The following is a 20,608-nucleotide window of genomic DNA, read 5'->3' as shown; positions in this document are numbered from 1 at the left end:
TAATTTTGCTTACAGGGACAGTCTGATGGGATCAGGACCACTCAAGGGGGATAATTATGGAGGAGAGCACGCAGCATCAGTTGTCCCTGCCAGACTATACAAGTTAAGGCCACACTCCTACTCTAGAATGAGACCTATGTTCCGCAAGAGTAGATGGAGACTGAAATGACTCTTGACTCTTCCTTTGCTCTCCCCAGGTGTCGTGAGCTGGGTGGGTCATGGTTGTTCTTTCTCACCCACCTCCTCTTCCCATGTGACTCCTTGTGACCTTTGGCCTTTCCTCACTCTCAGTAGGACTCACGTTTCTCTATTCTGTTTGTGTTCACTGCTAGGTTAATGTTTCCAACGTGTTGGTTTGGGCCCCCATCTGCAGTGCATCTGTATTTGATTAGTTGGTCCTGTTTGGTCTAGCTCTTGTTTCCAGTGCTTCTGGCCTCACATTCTGCCCATCCTGAGAGTACCCAGAGGACTTCAGTAGAACCCATGTCCTCACCTTTTCTGGACCACAGTGTTGCTCCTCTATGATCATGTGAACTATATGCACCACTAGAAGTGGGTGCTTCTTCTACTGTGACCTGCTCAGGCACAGTGCTGTTGTATAGGCAAGCGTGGTCTGTGGCAGAACCCAGGTTCAGCGTCTGTGCTGCGGTTTCTGACTTGTCCTGTTTCCTTCCCTGCTTGTAACCTGGAGACTGCTTAACCCTTGTCTCTGTTGTCTCTACTGGTTTTAGTGAGAACTGTGATAATGTAAAGGCCCCAGCAGCTGGAGCAGTCACTGTTTCTGAGGAGTGCTGGATCAATAGACACTTAACAACTATTTTTCCTTGGTTGATAAACTGTTTACTAATTTCCCTCCATTTCTTCTTTGGAGAGAGTTTCTTTATGCTATTTTTTAAAGCCTTAGTCATTATTATACAGGAAAAGAACACATATTTAATTCATTCAGTAATTTAAAAATATTCCGTTTTTGAACTGTGACTGTAGTTTTTGATATGCTGGTCCTGAGGATCCATAATGGCCATTCTATATCCTGTCTCGCCCCCACCCCATACACCCATTCCTCCATGTTCTCCCTTCTGTCAGTCTAGATACTGAAGTATCTTGTCTAGTGGACAGGAGACTACCAACTCACAGGGCCTTCCTTTACCTTTTGTTAAACACTGAACATTCTCCCAGATACTCATTTACTTTTGTGAGTATGGGAACCTGTCCCTGGGACAATGCTGGAGCACAGTTGGTTCCCCGTGGCAGTCATTCCTCATCTTTGTAGGGGCACACAACATACTGAGCACTCAGCAAGTCATAACAAGGCACACACACACCATGACACAGGGACACCATAGCACGGCACACAGCACACTGTGTGACACACGGCACAGTGTGTGCTCAGCACACCATTTACTTAGCATACCCTGGGCACAGCTCTCTGAGAACACAGCATGTGGAGGTCATAACACACCTTATACGGAGCACACAGTTCACAACACACTACAGAGTACACTGAGTATACAACTGAGTGCATAGCATACCAAGTATACATCACACCACAAGCTCAGCCTCTGAGCTCATCGCTCAGTATACTGGGGTCACAGTCCTTCCACACTCTATGCCTCCACACCAAGTATGCAGCTCATCCCATGCATAGTGTGCCGAGTATATAACACATTGTGATTTTACCTCTTTGAAGTGTTGTAGCCTAGAAATATTAAAGGCTGAGCTGGAAGCTGTGAGCCCTTTACTTGCATATACAGCATCCTAAAGGCTATGGTCCTGCAGCTGTTGGTCAGGCAACTGTTGCAACCTGAGGAGACAGTGAGAGTGATGGCCAGCCCTAGGTTTGGTAATGGATTGATAGATAGAGCAAGGCAGTTGTGGCTGATTATCTTGCTTCAAGGAAAGGCATTTCTGGCATCACCCAGCCCACTTTCATTCTAACTCCCCGGGCCTCCGTTCAGATGAAGTATCACAGAGACCTGCCTGGACTGGGGGGACCCAGGTGAAGCATGTTGACAGGGAGAAACAGTGTTCATGAGGGGCACTGCTTTCTGAAGGAAGACCAGCTGGACCTGTTTGGGCCTACAAGGCTTGCTGGGCCGCTCCAGGTGATGATGTGTGTGAGTATTATGGTCTAGAGGGGGCTCCAGAAGCCGTGGCAGGATCCCAGCCATGCTCCTCACAGTCATCTCCAGCCTGTCTGTGCCTGTTCCCCAAACAGAGATACTCATGGCCCAGTTCTGCCACGTGAGAAGCCAAGCACACTTTGCACGGGAAAGGGGCTGTATTATTGAGAAGGCAGCGTGAGGAATATTTTCTGAAACCATTATTGTCGACCTAGATCATGATATCATGATGACCAGTAATGGCAAGGTGTGGTGTTTCTGTGAGAGAAAACAAGCTGAGGTTAGAATTGTGGCTCCATCGTCTGAATGTCACATGGTGTGACAATCTCATCTTTAATGGAGCAATAAGAAATTACCTCACTCCTTAGTATTGTTGGAGAGGATTAAAATAGTATTTGCAAAGGTGCAGACCAGCGCATGGCACACGAGGAGGCATTATAAAGTATTACATGGAGACATTCACTGGACATTTATTTTTTCTTTTCATTAATTTTTGTATCTTTAGGCTACTAAATCTAACACGTTTTATATGCAATTTGCCCTCAACACTGATGTGCACTTGCCCTCTGCACTGGTGTGCACTTGCCCTCTGCACTGGTGTGCATTTGCCCTCCGCACTGATGTGCATTTGCCCTCGGTACTGATGTGCACTTGCCCTCGGCACTAATGCTTATATGCACTTGCCCTCGGTACTGATGTGCACTTGCCCTCGGTACTGATGTGCATTTGCCCTCGGCACTAATGCTTATATGCACTTGCTCTCGGTACTGGTGTGCACTTGCCCCCGGTACTGGTGTGCATTTGCCCTCCGCACTGATGTGCACTTGCCCTCGGTACTAATGCTTATATGCACTTGCCCTTGGTACTGTAGCAGCAGTCCTTGCTAGTTTCTTTTGGCTCTTGCTTTACCAGAGACAGTGTCTCTCTCTGTGGCCAAGCCTGACCCTGAGCTCAGAGCAGTCCTTGTGGTTTAGCCTCCCGAGTCATGAGTCACCAAGCCCAGCTCACTTTGTTCTAATACCTTATGGTTCTTCAAGGAGAGATGAGAGCTTGTGGTTAAAACTAGGTTACAAGCTGATGGAATGACGAGCTTCAGGCAGCTTAGGTCACTGCTTTCCCACTTCTGTTCCGTGAATACAATGCCAGGAATGTAAAAGTACATCCTTATTGAACAGCTTACATCAAGGGGTCTTCTGTGGGTTCTTAATGGAAAATGTGATTCCTTTAGGTGAAGTCTGAATTTTAAGCCATACTTACTTTATTGACTATACTGTCCTCAGCAGGGTCAAGAATTTCATAAACCTTTCCTGAGCCCATGCCTTAATTTTGTATTTTTGGAAGAAACTGTGTAGGTAGCATGGTACTTGAGAGCTATTAAAGGAGAATAAACTCTAAAATCCAATAAAATAACCAGACTTTTTCTCTGACCGATTGGCGTCTGGTTGTTTGCCTCATTTGAACAACAAATCTGAGGGAGGCTGGAGGGGTTCAGTAGGGGGGCTGCTGCTGTTGAAGTGGCAGGGAGGGTGTGTGTGTGTGTGTGTGTGTGTGTGTGTGTGTGTGTGTGTGTGTAATAGCTACTGTTCATTTAAAGTCGAGTCAGCGCTGTGAAGTGTTCAGATGACTCAACTTGGTGAAATTTTCCAAATGATTCCTTTTACCAAGCCACAAAATATAAGACTCACCTAAAATGCTGAGAGCTTTGACTTGTTTTAAAAATGGGGCTAAACCTCACACCATATAGAATTAACCATTTCAAAGCAAACAGTTGAGTGGAATTATTACAGTTGCTATGGTGAACGACTACCTTCTCTACCAGGATTCATCATCCCAGAGTCAAATGCTATGCCCAAAGAGTGGCCGTGTCTCGTTGCCCACTCGTCACTCAGTTCACACAGAGGAGCAGAGATTTGATGAGTGCTAATGTACACATGTATGCTCGCTGTGTATTTAGGCTGTTTATTTGGCAGGGGTTTTTTCCTGTATTTTCGTTTGGTTTATGAGTGAGTGATCTTGATGGAAATTTAGGCAGACCTGACTTTTGAAGGAAAATAAAGGGACAGGGAGAGGTTTCTCCTTGGCTTCTCTGGAAGCACTGACTGTAGAGGGCTCACTGTGAGCTGTGAGTGGACAGGTACAGAACAGGAATGGTCTCAGTGGTCTCAGGACATGTCTAATGTGAAATGGGCACATCCGACCCTTGTAGAACTCCAGGAAGTACAGTCGCATCTGTGGCTGCACTCCACGCCCCTCCCCCTTCTACGTTCCTTCTTCCTTCTGGTGCCCTTCTAAGGAGATACAGTCAAGTAGTGATAAAATGCCAACTTAATGCTCTGAGATGGCCACTGTGTTCAGCTGCCACGCTTTGGTGATGAATGTGGGACTCTCTTAAGTGTCTCCGAGAGTCTCCTGTTTGCAGCTAGTCTTAACGGAAATTGTTTCTCTAATCACTTTCTATGACTGCAGCATATTGAAAGTAATATGGCCATCCATCTTCAAAACAATGGTTAGAGAAAGACCTCAGAGGTCTTTTATTTCTCTCCCCCGGACTATTATTTCAAATGAAGTTACTGTGTACTTCCTCAGGTCCAGTGGGCTTAACTAGTTTTTTTATAGCTTCTGCTGTGAATCTAGTCTCTGTAAATCAAAGTGTAAACATTATAAATGCTTTAGAAAGTTACCTTTAAAGGAAGTCATCCATTTTGGGGGGTATCATAAATCACCATTCACTAGTTTTTCTGCCCAAGTGCATCTCTCATCTGACTTCATACTGTGGTTGCTTTAAGCATGGTTCAGTCTTTGTTTATATTCAGGAGAAAGCAGCAGCTATAGTATAAATAATTGTGAAAGGAAATCCAGCACTAGGACAGACATATATACTCATGCTAGTCTGCTCTGGAGAGGAGGCACTTGGGGAAATGAATAGACAAAATGATTTGCTTTTCTAGTATTGTTTTTAATTATATGTGTAGAATAGGCAGATATACCAAGTCTTTTTTTCTAGATTTTTTTTCTATTAGTATTATAAAATGTACAGGGTAATAACAGCACATTTAGAATTTTTTTTGCGTAATTAATGTGCAATCATCATCTCATCCTGTGTTGTGCTTGGTAATTTTTAGCCTACTTTTGTAAGCACCTGGGTCCATAGCTGAGATTCTCTTTCAGTGGGCATTATACTTCCTATTTACTCAAAAACTCATGGTATTGTGTACTGGCAGTTAACAAGATGTGTAAGCCGTTGGCTTTCTTAAGAGAGTTTGCAGGATGCTTGATGAGTCAGGCCAGGGTGAGGCCCTAGCTATGAAACTAGGCCCTGGTGTTTCGAGCCTTTCTTTTTCTTTTCTTTCTTTCTTTCTTTTTTTTTTTCTTTTTTTTGGAGCTGGCTAGGCAAGCGCTCTACCGCTGAGCTAAATCCCCAACCCCGTTTCGAGCCTTTCTATAAGGGCAGTTCCTGCTTCTTGTACTTTAGCTCTTGGGCTGTCAAGGCTGAATTATATCTAAATACTCAGTACAAGAAACACTCATTCTCTGTGAGCATGGAGACCATGTAATAGTTTTTTTGAGAATGGTTTTACTTTTAGACACTTATTTACATACATAAATAAATGTTTATCACATATTTATCATCCACCATAATTTCTAAGGGGGAAAATGTTATTCTATGTTGGTGTGAAGATCCTTTGTTTTTTTAAACATTTATTTACTTATTATCTATAAATACACTGTAGCTGTTGTGAGCCACCATGTGGTTTCTGGGATTTGAACTCAGGACCCCTGCAAGAATAGTCAGTACTCTTAACCACTGAGCCATCTCTCCAGCCTGTGAAGATCCTTTGTAATAGGAGAATATAAAAGGTATTAGAATTGCATATTTGTGACACACACACACACACACACACACACACACACACACACACACAATTCTTTGATAGCATTCAGCACAGGACAAATCCAGCTTTAGAATTCAGTTTATTGTAATATTTTGTTATGTTTTTATTTGTCAATGCTAATATAGAAGTAATATTGTGTATAAGAATACTTTAGGATTTAAAATTACAAAATGAAAGAAATCACTATTTCTAAGATAGGAAAAATCTCATGGAGTCAATGTTTTTTTTTCTTTCTAGCCAGATGAATTATACTTCGAAGAAGGAGATATTATCTACATCACTGACATGGTAAGTCTAGCCATATTCTGTACTACGACTGCAAACTGTAGATATAGTAACACAGTGCTAGACTATTTATGCAGCCATGGTATTGTGGATTGTTTTAGGTATATATTTACATAAATATATATGTAAAGTCTTGCCTTTTGGCAAGACATCATTTTGGTAGCACATCATTGAGAGTCAACTTCCTCACCCATAGGAAACAGTTGAATAAGTTTTGTTATGGCCACAGATGGAGCTCTGCACCCATACAAATCAATGAGGATGTCCTTCAAATTATATTCTAATGTAATTCAAATGGAATATAGCAAGATAAAATGCATATATTATGCCTTACTTATCTAAGGAAGGGTTAGAGACTATAAATATCCCTCTATTTCTTTATTTTTAAAAAAATATTATTTATTTTTATGTATATAACCACACTGTAGCTGTTTTCAGACACACCAGAAGAGGGCATCAGATCCCATTACAGATGGTTGTGAGCCACCATGTGGTTGCTGGGAATTGAACTCAGGACCTCTGGAAGAGCAGTCAGTGCTCTTAACTGCCGAGCCATCACTCTAGCCTTATCCTTCTAGTTCTTACTTTGAAAATAAAGACTAAAATATGACTTAAAAATCAGTTTTGTTTATATGAAGAAAGGGAAAATAGATTTTTAAAATTTTAATTTTAGTTTTGAAAATTTGACTTTGTAATCATACAAATTTTTTGAGGCTGTAAAATTAATAAAAAGCAGCCCCTAGAAATTAAGAACAGAATGAATCAGATGACTTTAACCACACTCTGGCAATTAGCCTAGTCATACGGAAAGGAAGTATTCTCAGTAAGAGCTGGCAGTTTGACTCAACATCCCCAGTGACTATATCAAATAAAACAGACCTGTAGATAGGTAGGTGGGTGGATGGATGGATAGAAGGAAAGAAGGATGGATGGATGGATAGATGGATAGATGGATAGATGGATGGATGGTTGGATGGATGGATGGAAGGATGGATGGGTGGGTAGATAGAGTACCCATCTTGACAGACATCTGCTCCCAGGCTACTGTGAGTCTAGCATTTGAGGATAGCTGAGTCTCTGGGTCTCTGATGTTCACTGTGGGCTCTCAGCATAGACGGAGAAGGGTGTGCAGATGTCAGTCAGTGAAATGAAGTAGAAACAAAGGAGTCCTTTATTTGAATTAGAAAAGCATCACATTTTATCTTTGAAGGGGGCCTTAGAAAAAGGACAACCCAGTAATAATATATTATTTTCACTGAAAGGAAAAAGGCCTTTTTGAGAAATTACTGCTACCAGCCATAGGACATTAAATGAACTGAACATCTTGTGACTGTAATAGAAGGCAGTTTCAAAAGACTGCAAGGGCCACCATGCTGGCGTGATGAGGAAGCCAATATGCACTGCCCAGAGATGGGGCAATTTGAACATCAATTAAGGGCAGCAGCTCTCAATGATTAAAACTCTGTTTTAAATTTATGGTTTCCTAATGCTACCTTCAAACAGATACTGCGAGGGACCACTACGAAGTTAGGGTGTTTATTCTGACAGTGGGTAAAGGAAGGAATCAGTACTTCCTCCGTCCTTTCTTCTTGAACTTTACCTTGAATGACTTGAGAATTGGGAAGGGGAACTTCCTCTTTAAAGGGACATGCATTTATTTAACGGGGAATGTCCCCATCTTGCATCCCCTGTGATTATTGTGCAGAGGCAGCCGTGCCTTGTGTTTCCTTGTGAAGGCTCATGCGGTAGCCTTCCCTCCAAAGTGAGGCTGGGTCTGCCTTTGCTTTTAGAACTTAAAACAACTCCTGGGCAATGTACGGAGCAAGGGGGTGTGTTTAATGATAGCACAGGTATGTGGCAGGCAAAATCCAGACTGTTTCAGTTTCTGCACACACACATGCACACACAGACGCACACACCAAGAGCTAAAAAATAAATAACAATAAAGCCAACAAAGAAAAGAATGGAGGTGGAACCTGTATTAAATGCAGGGTAAGAGGGAATTAGTTGTACTATATGTATATGGTCCTTAGTAGAAATCCTAAACGTGGGCCATAAGGAATTCTGAGTTTCAACTTGAATATTTGATGATGTTAAGGAATTATTGGGAAACATTTAATACTGTGATAATGAAGTCACAGTTGACTGAGAAATGATTTATCTTTCAGATGCATATTCTGCTTTTTCAGAGTAAAGATTATAGCACCTAACACTAACCCCAGTAACCCAGAAGGAAAGGCAGATGAATGGTGGGTAGTATTGGTTGTCACTTTGTTCTTTCTGCTTCTGTATCGGCGTGAACTTTTCTATAACAAAAAGTTATCCAAAAGTGAAGATAAGACAAGAAAAATCTTTAGAAAATGTGACAAAACATGAGTATATCAGAGAAGAGATATAAAAATCTGGACATGAAATTCTATAGCTGTAATGTACACTAACATATTCCCTTTCTCTCACATGCTGGGTTTGCCTCACTGGAGCTCTGTGATGTGTATCTGTGTGGATGGGGCATACTTAGTACTTACGTTCATGGTAAGGGGAATGGATGCAGATGGCAGGGGCTTGAGGATGCTGACCAATGAGGAGAAGCACTTGTGGACTCAACTAGCTTCAGACACAGCCACATGCTGACCCCCTCGTTCTCTTGGCAGAGCGACACCAGCTGGTGGAAAGGAACATGCAAAGGCAGAACAGGACTGATCCCAAGCAACTATGGTAAGTGTCCAGCTAGCTGCACTGTGATGTTCCTGTTCATAAGACGGCCATGCACACCGGCTGTGCTCAGGCCTGACTCAGTGCTTACGACCGTTCATGGCAACGTGAAAAAGCCATACTTTCCAGAGAAACACTGTGGACTCACTTCTTTTACTAATACTTTCTTTGCAGTGTTCTTAGACTCTAGTTCTTCCAGTTTGTGCTGAAGGAGTCCCCCTTTGTAGACACATCTGTGGCCTGTCACACTCACCAAGTGCTTATCACAGCACTTTGTCCTTATTAAGATGCGGCCCCTTTGTAAAGTTATTATTTCTGGTTAAAAGATGGCACAAGGTTGGTAAACAAGAGTTCGAGATGTTAGTCTTTTCTTCCAGTTAGTAACAGGGTACAGTGCTAAAGACACCCCCAAATCAGAGTGATGCCTGTGGGATTCAATTCCCCATCTTTACTAGTGGGAGTACAGAGTTTAGATCACTATAAGAACCTTTATAAGGCTTCAATGGTCTGTAACTCCTTAGACTGACAAATGACTTGGGAAATGTCAGAGACTGTCCTTTGGAGACATAAAGGCCATGGCCAGGTCCTAGCTCAGGAGCCCTGCACTCTTGGCTTCGTGTGGTTCTCTTCCTCTGAAATCCGAACATACCTTTCCACTGTGCTACATTTCCAGCCTTGGCGCTGCATACTGAGGTAGAAAATCATTGTAAAGAATTCCTATCCAAGCCCTCTTAGGTCAGCAGGCGTGGGCCTCGAGCAGCAGGCTTCCTCTGGGCTCCCTTACTCATTCCAAGGCCACAGTGGAGCCTTCTGAAAGCAGGTAGACAGCAGCTGTCCCTTTGAATATAGTCAGTGCCAATGCTCTCGGCCCCTGCGTCTTGCCCCAACAGAAGGAATCAGGTGTTTCCCAGAATATGCTGTTTATGCTTGCAGTTAATTGCTGTGTTGCTGCTTTACTGCTTGGCTTGGTTTCACTTAAGCAGAACCCAGCCTCTCTTAAAGAAAGTACAATTAAGTTATTTTCTGTTATCTTTAATCCACATTATGTAAGTAATTAAGCTGTTGTATATGAGGCCCTGGCCACAAAGCTGGTGCCCTTGGGCATAACCAACTCCGGTGAATCACTGAGCAAGCCCAATGGTGGTCTTGTATCTTTCTTTTCAATCTAGTGGCTGAGCAGGCAGAATCCATTGACAATCCATTGCATGAGGCTGCAAAAAGAGGTAGGTCTGATTCTCTTTTGCTTTTTTGATAGAGGGTTTGATATATTAAAACTCACAGGCTTTCTAAAAAAATTTTCTTATTCTTTGAAAGTCTCATACATGTAAACAAGTATTTTGATCACTCCCCCCAGTTCCAACTCTCACTTCCCTATCACATGCCCCTCTCCCAACTGCATGTTCTCTTTTTAAAAAAAGCAACCCCTGAATCCAGTTAGTGTCCTTGTATACATAGCTGTGGGACCATCCACTGGGGCATGGGCCACCTTGGGTCACATCCCCAAGAGAAATGACTGCTTTCTTCATCAGCTGTCAGCTTCAAATAGCTCCTCAGCCAGGAGCGGTACGCACGACCCCTCCCACTCAGTAGGAGTTCTGACAGGTTTGATCGTGTGCATAGAACTAGAGCTGCCTTGGGTCCAGAGGAGCAGCAGCCACATCGTGCTCAGAAGACAGGGTTTTGTAGCACTCTTATTTGTTCTCTGGCTCTTAACATTCTGTCTCATTATTCTGCACCGTTTGCTGAGTCAGGACTGGAGAGGGGAGCTATGGACGGTCTGCTTAGTGCTGAGCCCTCAACACTCACTTTCCCTCCACACCGTGACTGGTTGAGTCTCTGCATTAACTGTTGCCCATTGCCAAAAAGAAGCTTCTCTGACTAAGGCTCAGAGCAACACTAATCTATGAGGATAAACATATATATTTAGAAGGCAGTTGGACATGACCGTTTAAACAAAACAACAGCTGTAGGTTACCCCCTGTGGCCTGTGACATCCCCAGTCACTGGGGCTGGCAAGGTTTACAGTATGAATTCCCATGCATGCACTTCCTCCTGTTTATCAGGCCTCAAATACAATCAAAGAAATTGATTGTCCCCATTAAAGTCATGTCACTTGGCACATCTTGCCTGACAGGTCAGAATTATAGCAAAAGGTGTGGGTTTTAATTATATGGTGTGATAAGTTTTGACAAGTACATAGATAGCCAGCGCTCCAACATCCAGATTAAGATCTCGGGCATTTTTGTGATCTGAGAGTGTTCTCTTAACATGCCTTCCCACCTAAGTCCCTGCCTTTTCTAGAAGCAATCTCTGTGCTGACTTCCCTCACCCTAGAAGGCGAAGGGTAGTGGTGTCCTGGGACATAGCACTTAGGAGAGTGTTGATGTCGGGGAAGCTCTGACCAAACGAGGATGGGAGTTGTCTTGACTTTCTTCCTGTGGTGACACTTACTTCCCACAAGCCTGGAGCACGTGGCACTGCGTGGCACATTTTGACTGTCTCAAGTGGAGGGATGGTACTGGTGTTCTTCCGGTAGAGACCAAGCTGTTGCTAAACATCCTGCAGTGCCCAAGGCGAGCCCCACTACATAAAATTTCTCTGAACCCCAAGTACCCTCGGTGATTCTAGTAGGAAACCCTCCTTTGAATAGTGGGAAGTGCTGGTGCAGCCTCAGCAAGGCTGTGTCTTTCTGTTCCATGACTTGATGTGCAAGGGGAAAGGAAGGGCTTAGACAATGACATATAAAACACTTCTTTGTAAAGGAGCTCTTAGGATATTAGCCTGAAGTTTTAAGTGGGTGTCCCTTAGCATAGAGCACTAGCTCTGAGCAGCTTAGTTAGTATAAGGTAATGTGTCTCTTATTTCCACGACCTGAAAATGTCTTCAAATATGAGTGGGGAGAGTTTCTGTTTGCGGTTAGGTTTTGTGTTACACCCCGCCTTTCAGGATTAGCGCCAATACATCTTTTTCTCTTCCTCCAAAGCAGAAATACCTTTAAACCTACCTTTGGCAACTCCTATTAAAAATAGATGTTACTGCTGCTTCTCAATGACCCCGGGGTGCAAATACACCGTCCTGAGGTATTAGTGGGCAGGTCTTGTTTTAAGATTTGCTGATTAACCCATCACAAATGGGAGCTTACAAAGGAGGAAACTGATTTAAAAGCAGAACAAGGAAAAAGCCTTTTCCTCGTGTGTTTTTTATGTGTAAAATTCTTTCAGGCAACTTGAGCTGGCTGAGGGAGTGCTTGGACAACCGAGTGGGCGTGAACGGCCTGGACAAGGCTGGAAGCACAGCCCTGTACTGGGCCTGCCACGGTGGCCACAAAGGTACCGAATCGTTCTGGTTTATGATTCTGTGCTGTTCAGAATCTCCTTTACCCAAGGAAGCCACCTTTCATGATAAAAGCAGTGCAGCAAAGGCTCTGTTCCTCGAAATTGCAGACCTCGGTGGTGGGGTGTGGCTGGCGAGCCCCACTGCGCAGACTCCTGAAAGGCTGGGAACTTCCCTTTCTCTCTCCGCCTTCAGGAGGTACCAGAGCTCACCAGTGACAGGACGGCAAACCCTGCCCACCTGCCACAGAGGGAAGGCAGAGTGGGCACTGTAGCCTTTCCCTCGCTATGCTTTTGGACCCACGTTTTAAGTTTGATGCAAAATTTGAAGTACCACACTGACTTAAGCCTGCAGTCCTGTTGCAGCCAGTAATAACAGGTTGGATTTTTCCAAGTAATTTTTTTCTAGCCCAAATCCCACCGTCCACTCTTTTCCACCAACTGAGATAAATCTTTGGATCTGAAATCTTTCTTTTGTAATCTACCTTTTAGGTTTTTTACTGAAGATAAATTTGAGAACTTGTAAGAATTTTCTGGAACATTCTCCTAGAACGTTCTCTTTTGCTATTATGATATCTGCTTTTACAAAGTTCACTGTTTCTGCCTTAAGAAACACCATTTCCTGTTTGAATTGCAGACATAGTGGAGGTTCTGTTTACTCAGCCGAATGTGGAACTGAACCAGCAGGTAAGGCCGCTTACTGTGGGGACCACATTTATCATACCCACCTTTCTTGTTCACACACTACAGCTTGTGCGCATATACAATATTTTAATTCAGATGCTACAAGCATATGGAGTTTTGTTGTTGTTACTGTGTTTCCTTGCTGTGGTACTTGGGTTTGAAGCCAAGTCCTCACACATGCTGTTCAAGTACACATGGTAGAGATAATCAGCTCACAAAGCGAAAAGCTATACTTCAGTCCCAGTTTGGGAGGTGCTCTTCCATGATCAATAGCCTCACTGCTCTTGGGCTGGGTCCAAGGTGAGCGGGCACATGGTGCTGCTGCTCAGCTTACTGTATCTATCTCCAGTAAGCAGTCTCATCATCCCCTTTGAGCATACACCTCAGGGCATGAAGGGTTCCTTCCCATGCCTCTGTCTTCCCAAAAGACACCAACTCCCTCTGGATAGCGGCATGCCAGGGGCCTCTGGGGACACTTAAAATCCAACCAGACCCTTCTGCTAAAGGTTCCTACCTCTTCCACATTCCCCAAGCATGGGCCTTCGGAGACAAAGCCCCACTTCTAGCCCTGGCACTTTCCAGTCTCTTTCCTACTAAGAGTCTTTGTCTTTGGTGTTCTAAACATTCACAGGGAAGGGCCTTAGTGCTATCTTTCACTAGTAACCACAATGAAGTCTTTTAGCCTGAGAAATTATCTTCTTTTACTGTTTCTAACCATTTTCTTTGCTCTTTTGATTCTACAGATTGAACATCAGAGTTTTTTTTATTAGAGATTTCATCATTTTTATCTTTTTAAAAAATTATTCCTCCTAAAAGTGTTTTTTAATTATTATTTTCACGTGTATGGGTGTTTTGCCTGCATGTTTGTACACCACATGCATGCAGTACGAATGGAGACCAGAAGAGGGCATCAGATTCCCCCAGGGACTGGAGTTGCAGACAGTTAGGAGCCTCCATGTGGTTGCTGGGAATTGAACCTTAGTCCCCTAGAAGAGCAACACATGAATAACCACTGGGCCACCTCTTCAGCCCTACTTTTATTTTTGATAGTTTTTAAAATTCTCCAGAGTTCTATATTCATTTTCTATTGCTCCATAGCAAATCATCCCTGGTTTATCAGTGTGTATTGGGGTGGGTTGCAATTCTATGCATAATATCACAAGATTCCCAACTCAAGATCTCACACTGTAAAACCCAGATTTAGTGGGAACTGGGTTCTTGGGAAGCTTGCAATCCCCTTCAAAGCCCACTACAGTTGCTGAGATTTGAGCTTTTTCCCCTGTAGTACTGATGCCCTGAGCTTTTAGAGGTTTCTCCTTTCTATCAGTAGCTCACAAAATGGCTGTTTGCTATTGTCCTCATGGCTAGTAGGTGCTGCTTTGGGCTCCGCTGTTCAACCTTCATTTTAAAAGCCTGCCTGATTAGATGTGGCCTACCCAATATACTCTCCCGTTGGTGGACCCAATAATGGTTGTCTGCAAAGTGATGGGCTTTTTATTTTTAAATTCAAGGTCTTACTCTGTACCTCAGGTTGGCCTTAAACTTGCTGTGTAGACCACGCTAGACTTGAACTCACAGAGGCCCACATAGCTCTTGTCTCCCGAGTGCTAAGATTAAAGATGTGTATCTCCATGCCCCAGCCAAGAGGAGTGATGGCCCTCATATTCTTGGTTTCACCCATACTTGAGGATGAGGGTTGTATATGGGATCTGTTTGAGGGTAAAGCGGAACAGGTATTTTAGGGGTCGTCTGAGAATTTTACTGATACAAGCTCTTTTAATAGCATCCTTTTCTTGTTTATGTAATACCCATGATATGGCTAATATGTTAATTATTGCTTTTAAAAACGCTCTCTGCTATTTACTGTGCTTTTCTTCCCTAGGAACTTTTTATTTTGTTTAAGTTGGCCTCTTCTCAAACACTTAAGCTGTTTTCAAATACTCAGTATCTTGGCTCATTCATTTGTTTGTGTGACTGGGGGCTGTGTGAACTTGGTGGGAGAGTGGGGTGCTCCTTGATAGACTTCTCCACAGGGTGACAGGGTGAAGCACCTCCTGTACTGTTGTGTATGCATAAATGCCACCCCAGTCCCCTAATGGGGGGTGCTTCAGAGGTGATGTGCACCGTCCTGCCGAGAGCACCACCCTTTCTGTCCTCGCTGGGTAGGAGCTGGGCTGATGTGCTGAGGGGAGGCCCTTACTGTTGGCTCTTTCATCGCTTGTGCACCACTGCACCTGAGCTTGGGGACTCTCTGGCTTGTGCACCACTGCACCTGAGCTTGGGGACTCTGGCTTGTGCATCACTGCACCTGAGCTTGGGACTCTGGAGATTTTCCAGCAGGATAATTCTACTCTTGTTTAATGGGGCAAATGCCAGTAGCTGGTCCTAGGGTTCTAATGAGGTATGAATCCTCTTGGCCACTCCTGTTTTCCCTCCATGCCTCATTCTTGCCCATTCTAGTCTTCCGTTCCTGACTGAAGTCTCCCTGACTGAAGTTGCTGGAGTCTCCCTCTGCAGGAGGCCGTGCCACAGCCTGTCTCACCACATCAGCTTGCTCCTCCATCTCTCCTAGAGTAGCCCCTCCCATTGCCTGAGTTCCCTTTTCACTTGGAATTCCATGTGGTTCTGTAGCTTTTCTCCTAATTTAGATTTATGTGGATTAAACTTATATTACTGCCTCCACCCAGCTCATTTTGTATTTTTAATAACACCATTTTTCCCTTTCTTTCACCATAGAACAAGCTGGGAGACACGGCTCTGCACGCAGCTGCCTGGAAGGGTTATGCAGACATTGTCCAGTTGCTACTAGCAAAAGGTAAAGTTTTTACTGAATTTTCCTGCTCTTCGCTTGGCTAGAAAACCAGCTCCTAATGAAGCAGGCCAGTTGAGATAGTAGGAATACTGTCTCCTTCCACTAAAACTGCACAACATTATTTCAATTGAGAAGAAATACTTGGAGGCACATTTATGGTACTTGTTTACTCTGAGTCAAGATCCCGACAAACTTTGAAAAATCCACACAAATGTGTTGCTTTTAAAAAGAACTTCCTGTGCATATAGGGCTTCAGGGCACCATGTCCTGAGAAGGTTGCTGTGAAGTTGGTGAGACTCCTGCTTGCTTAGGAGTCTTAATGGACAAGGAGAAAAACCGTAGCTGCTGATGCCTGACTGAGCCAGTGCTGAAGCTCATCTCTTGCTTACAGATTCACAGCAAACAGCTAACTAAGGGACTGTCCATCCACTTTTCTGCTTGTGCCATAAATATTAACCACTCTTACAGAGGGCTGGCCAGGTATGTCACTCAGATGCTTGGCCCGGAGGGCAATTCTGAGAAACCTTTCTTCAAGCCACAGTTACAGATTCTATCTTTTGGAACGTTTGGGGCAGTGTTGTGGAATTTATGAGCAGGGCTGCTTTTGGTTTAAGTGCGGTGATGCTGTCAACCCCGGGTCTAAAAGCTTACTTACTATGAGGGCTGTTGTCTTTTCTGAAGGACATGCTGAAGGCCTTGTGGGTGATGTGGCAGCCACAAGCTGTGTGCTGCTGAGCCACACTTGATGTTTTGTTATCAAAGTGGTTGCAGGCACCCATGGTACCGTGTGGATTGTGGACACGTTGTGATGCAGGGTCCATGCTTCCTGACTGACAGTTTGACAGGAGCCCTCGGTACCACTTCCAGTGAACTCTGATTAAACCTCTTCACAGGCTTGAAGGAAGATCTCAGTCCACAGCATTGTGGAATACACTTCTGTAGTTTTTTTTCTTCTTCAACAATGCAAAGGTCTCCATGGGTTCTGATGTGATTTTTAGCACAAAGACAAGGGAAACATGAATGGAAGAGATGTAGAGGGCCAGTGGTTTGGGGAACCATTGCCTGTGAGTTTATTGTTTTGCCGTATGCTGATTTGCATATGAGGGCACCAGAAGATGTAAAAAATTCATCCTCTGGCGGTCAACCCAATGGTCTTTCATAACAGTCCTCCTGAGCTGAGGGAGAGACAAAGGGTGTGTTGGGGTGAAGCCCCAAAGCCTCATGCTGAAAGCCACGTAGTGCATGGGGTTATGGCTGTGGCGTCATCTTAGCATTTACTCAGGTAATGGGTTCACCATGTGCAATCCCTTGGATCCTGGAAGGGAAGAGTAGGTTTACTGGAGCAGCAGGCTCTCTGGGGAAACGTGCCAGCCACATTCATTCTGGGCCAGAATTGTTTTCTGGTAGCCTTGCCAAAGTGATTAGCTCATGAGAGAGGATTGGCTGCCGGGTGCTAGTCTGCAGAGACACACATGGCTTCTGTTTCTTGTGTTGGGAAGGCGCGAGGACAGACTTGAGAAACAATGAGAAGAAGCTAGCCTTGGACATGGCCACCAACGCTGCCTGTGCATCGCTCCTGAAGAAGAAGCAGGCAACAGGTACTGTCTTAAGTCACTCTCCTCGTGCTTATGTCCAAGACTTTGCAGGGTTTTATGGCAAAGGTTGAGTCCCCCCTCCCCCCGCATGATAAGTGATTCACAATTTCAAATATACCATTGATCATCATCAGGTCTAAAGCAGAATAATAGTATCAAGCAAACAAATGTGAAGTCAGATAGGGTCTTTCATGTTGTGATTCCCTTTGTTCCTTGCTAATAATGGGTGTGCTTTCCAGCATCACACATGGCTTCTGTGAGCAGCTGAAGGTCGATGTAACTAAAGTTGATGCTCACCTCTCCACGATTGCCTTATGTTTCGATCTAATGAGTCTAGCAGTAAACCGTAATTGAAGTTTTTCTGGGGTTTGCCAAAGACTGTGGAGTCTATGCACAAATTGCGGATAGTTCTTAAAATTTAGAGATGAGGTGTATATTCTTCAAGATTAAAATATAGCTGTGGGAAAATACACATGAAAGAATGAAGTGAAGGTTATACATGGTGGTTGTTTCAAAAGAAAGGGGTTGTCTTAGTTATTCTGTGTCCTGAGACACCAGGACCAAGGCGACTGTTATAAAAGAAAGCATTTAATTGGGGGCTTGCTCACAGTTTCAGAGGGGTCCACAATCGTCATGATCATGTTGGCAGGGACATAGCCACAGGCAGGAAAGCATGGTGCTAGAGATGTCCCGTTCTGTAGGCAGCAAACAGAGAGAGAAAGACTGACAGATAGACAGACAGACACAGATACAGACATAGACCCAGCCTAGCATAGGCTTTTGCAGCCTCAATGCCCATAGCCAGCAACACACCTCTTCCAAGCACACAGTTACATTAGGTGTGTGTGTGTGTGTGTGTGTGTGTGTGTGTGTGTGTGTGTGTGTGTGTCTGTGTCTGTGTCTGTCTGTCTGTCTGTCGGTGGGATTCTCATTCAGACACCACAGGGTTTAAATCACAAGTCATGTGTACGTACTCAGAGACTGGCTGTTTATTGCCCTCTCTATATGTGTCCTGTCAGGGCGGGCCTTACATTCTCTGTCTCATTCACCTCACCTTTCTTTCTCTCCATCACCATGCCTTTCTCCCATCCATTTGTCTGTGCTCCCTGGCCTGTGTCAAGCCCAGAGTTTAGTCCCTGTCTTAGCCTTGTCTTTGGGATGTAAGAGAACCTCCCACATTATCCTACTTGATTGCCAGGTCCCATCATCAGGCTGCCCCTGAGCCTGCCCCTGAGCCTGCCCCTGAGCCTGCCCCTGAGCCTGCTGCTGCCCCTTTGCATTGTCTTCCGCTTCAGGTCACACACGGTGTAAGCCAGCCTGGAGCTTGGTGTTCTCACCATGGATAACACTCACTGGAAGAACTGGTGTTTCTCTAAACACATTCATTATTGATGTGGGTTCTGGAGGGAATGACAAAGTGTTTGTCAGCTTAGCCGGTGCTGTCCGGCTACAGACTTGGGAGAAGCTGTATTAGCAGCTGTGTGAGACAAAGTAGAAACCATGTTTATTACTGTGTGGGTGGCTTTTGCTTGAGGTTGACCTCCCAGTCCTTGCTGTCCAGTTGGGTCAGGAAGGAAGGCTGTGGCCTAACTTCCTTTCTTTGCCACTGACTTCCTGTTGCTAGACTAGTGCCTTCTGAGAGACTCCCCTGAAGTGTAAGGTTTCTTTGGTGCTGAAGCTTCTTTCTCATTCTCTGTCTCTTGTGCTTAGTCCTGACCAGCCAGTTATCTTCAATAGGATCTTTGCTTTCTAGCTGGCTAGGGTTCTAGATCCATCTTCTGGTATGCTCCCAGACAGAGTATGTCATACTTCCAGTGTAGTCTGGGCTGTGCTAGTGAGAGACCCCGATTTGGGTGACCATGCTACCCTGCATCAATTAAACTCTAACAGTGTTTGCTTTTGAGTTGCATTTTCCCTCCTAGAAGATCTGTTACTGTAAGATTTTGAGGAAGACAGCTGAAGAGGCAGCAGTTAGATTAGCTGTCTTCCTTTTGACCTCTGTGCAAGATTGTTTTTAATGGGGTCCAGAATTTTCATTGATTTTTTAAAATATTTATTTCAGTCTCTTGCTTCTCCTTAAACTTACTTTTTTTCTGAAACAAAATAGAAGCGTCTGTGTTCCCTCATTACTCACCTTTCTGTCTCCTGCCCTGCACACTGACTGACATGTGGAGTGGTTGCTGGGATTCCACGTTGGCCATGGTGCATGTGCCTGGTGTCAAATGACTAGACAGCACCTCACAGCGAAGCTTTCCAGGTTGGAAAGCAGTGATGGGAAGGGTCACAGGGAGAGTATAATCTCTGGGTCTGGGAAATTCATGTTTCAACTGCCAGAAGTACCAAGGTGAGGAAAAGTCTCAGTAGTTTGTAATCTCTGTTTGCTTCCTTCCTGTCTTCTCCTTAGATGGGGCTCGAACGTTAAGCAATGCTGAGGACTACCTCGATGATGAAGACTCAGACTGATGCCTCCCGGAGCTGCTTTGATGCCTAAACTTCTTTTGCTTTTGCCATTCCAAAACCTGGGTTGTTTTGCCAGAAGAGTATTGATAATTGTTCCTTTTACCGTCTGTATGAGCACGGCATGGCTACACTGTGACCTATGATGAGTGTGCGTGAGCGTGGGTAATTCTCACCTGCGGCTTGCCAATAAGAGAAGAGATACTTTGTTGTATAAAATACATATATGTTCACCAGGGTAAAATAAAAAACAAGATTATTTCTATTTATCATGCAAAAGGAATTTTAATAATTGTTTCTTTAAAAATCATTTTTTTAAGTTCTTTACCTCAAAGAATGAGATGTTTTGAGTGGGATTTTCAAAGGAGAAATGCTTGTTATAACAGTAGACCAAAACTCTCAACAGAAAATTGTCAGCTCTTCTGACAAAAATAAACATTTGAAGAGACCTTCTTCTCTGTTTTTGTGCTATCACTCATTGCTGGTAACTAAATAACTAAAGCTTTTTATACCAGGTAAGGACAGATTTTACCTTACTGTTAGATTACATTTTATGCTGATTAGCACAGAAGAATCACAGTAGCTGCATTTCTCTCACAGCTTCCTGTATCTGCTTTATTCAACTTAGCACACAATCGCATATCTAAGAAAAGATAAAATGTTGACAATTATGAAATACGCAAGGAATGCTTAAAGTGTAGAAACTCAGTAACCTCAT

General features: G+C 44.0%; 1 protein-coding gene across 1 annotated transcript in view; it reads left to right on the top strand.

Moving 5' to 3' along the window:
• Positions 1 to 20,343, top strand: part of Ostf1 (osteoclast stimulating factor 1) — a 47,189-nt gene extending 26,846 nt beyond the window's left edge. Inside the window, exons 3-10 of the mRNA NM_148892.4 lie at positions 6,251 to 6,301; positions 8,950 to 9,013; positions 10,180 to 10,233; positions 12,232 to 12,339; positions 12,980 to 13,029; positions 15,763 to 15,841; positions 17,338 to 17,436; positions 19,838 to 20,343. Of these exons, the coding sequence (NP_683690.2) occupies positions 6,251 to 6,301; positions 8,950 to 9,013; positions 10,180 to 10,233; positions 12,232 to 12,339; positions 12,980 to 13,029; positions 15,763 to 15,841; positions 17,338 to 17,436; positions 19,838 to 19,896 (564 nt within the window). The 3' untranslated portion in view covers positions 19,897 to 20,343. The remainder of the gene's footprint in view (positions 1 to 6,250; positions 6,302 to 8,949; positions 9,014 to 10,179; positions 10,234 to 12,231; positions 12,340 to 12,979; positions 13,030 to 15,762; positions 15,842 to 17,337; positions 17,437 to 19,837) is intronic.
• Positions 20,344 to 20,608: the final 265 nt, after the last annotated feature.

The sequence above is a fragment of the Rattus norvegicus genome, chromosome 1 (genome assembly GCF_021556685.1).
Source record: "Rattus norvegicus strain SHRSP/BbbUtx chromosome 1, alternate assembly SHRSP_T2T, whole genome shotgun sequence".
Classification (NCBI taxonomy): Eukaryota; Metazoa; Chordata; class Mammalia; order Rodentia; family Muridae; genus Rattus; species Rattus norvegicus.
The sequence above is the reverse complement of the archived record's forward strand: the minus strand, read 5'-3'. Positions and strand labels throughout refer to the sequence as shown.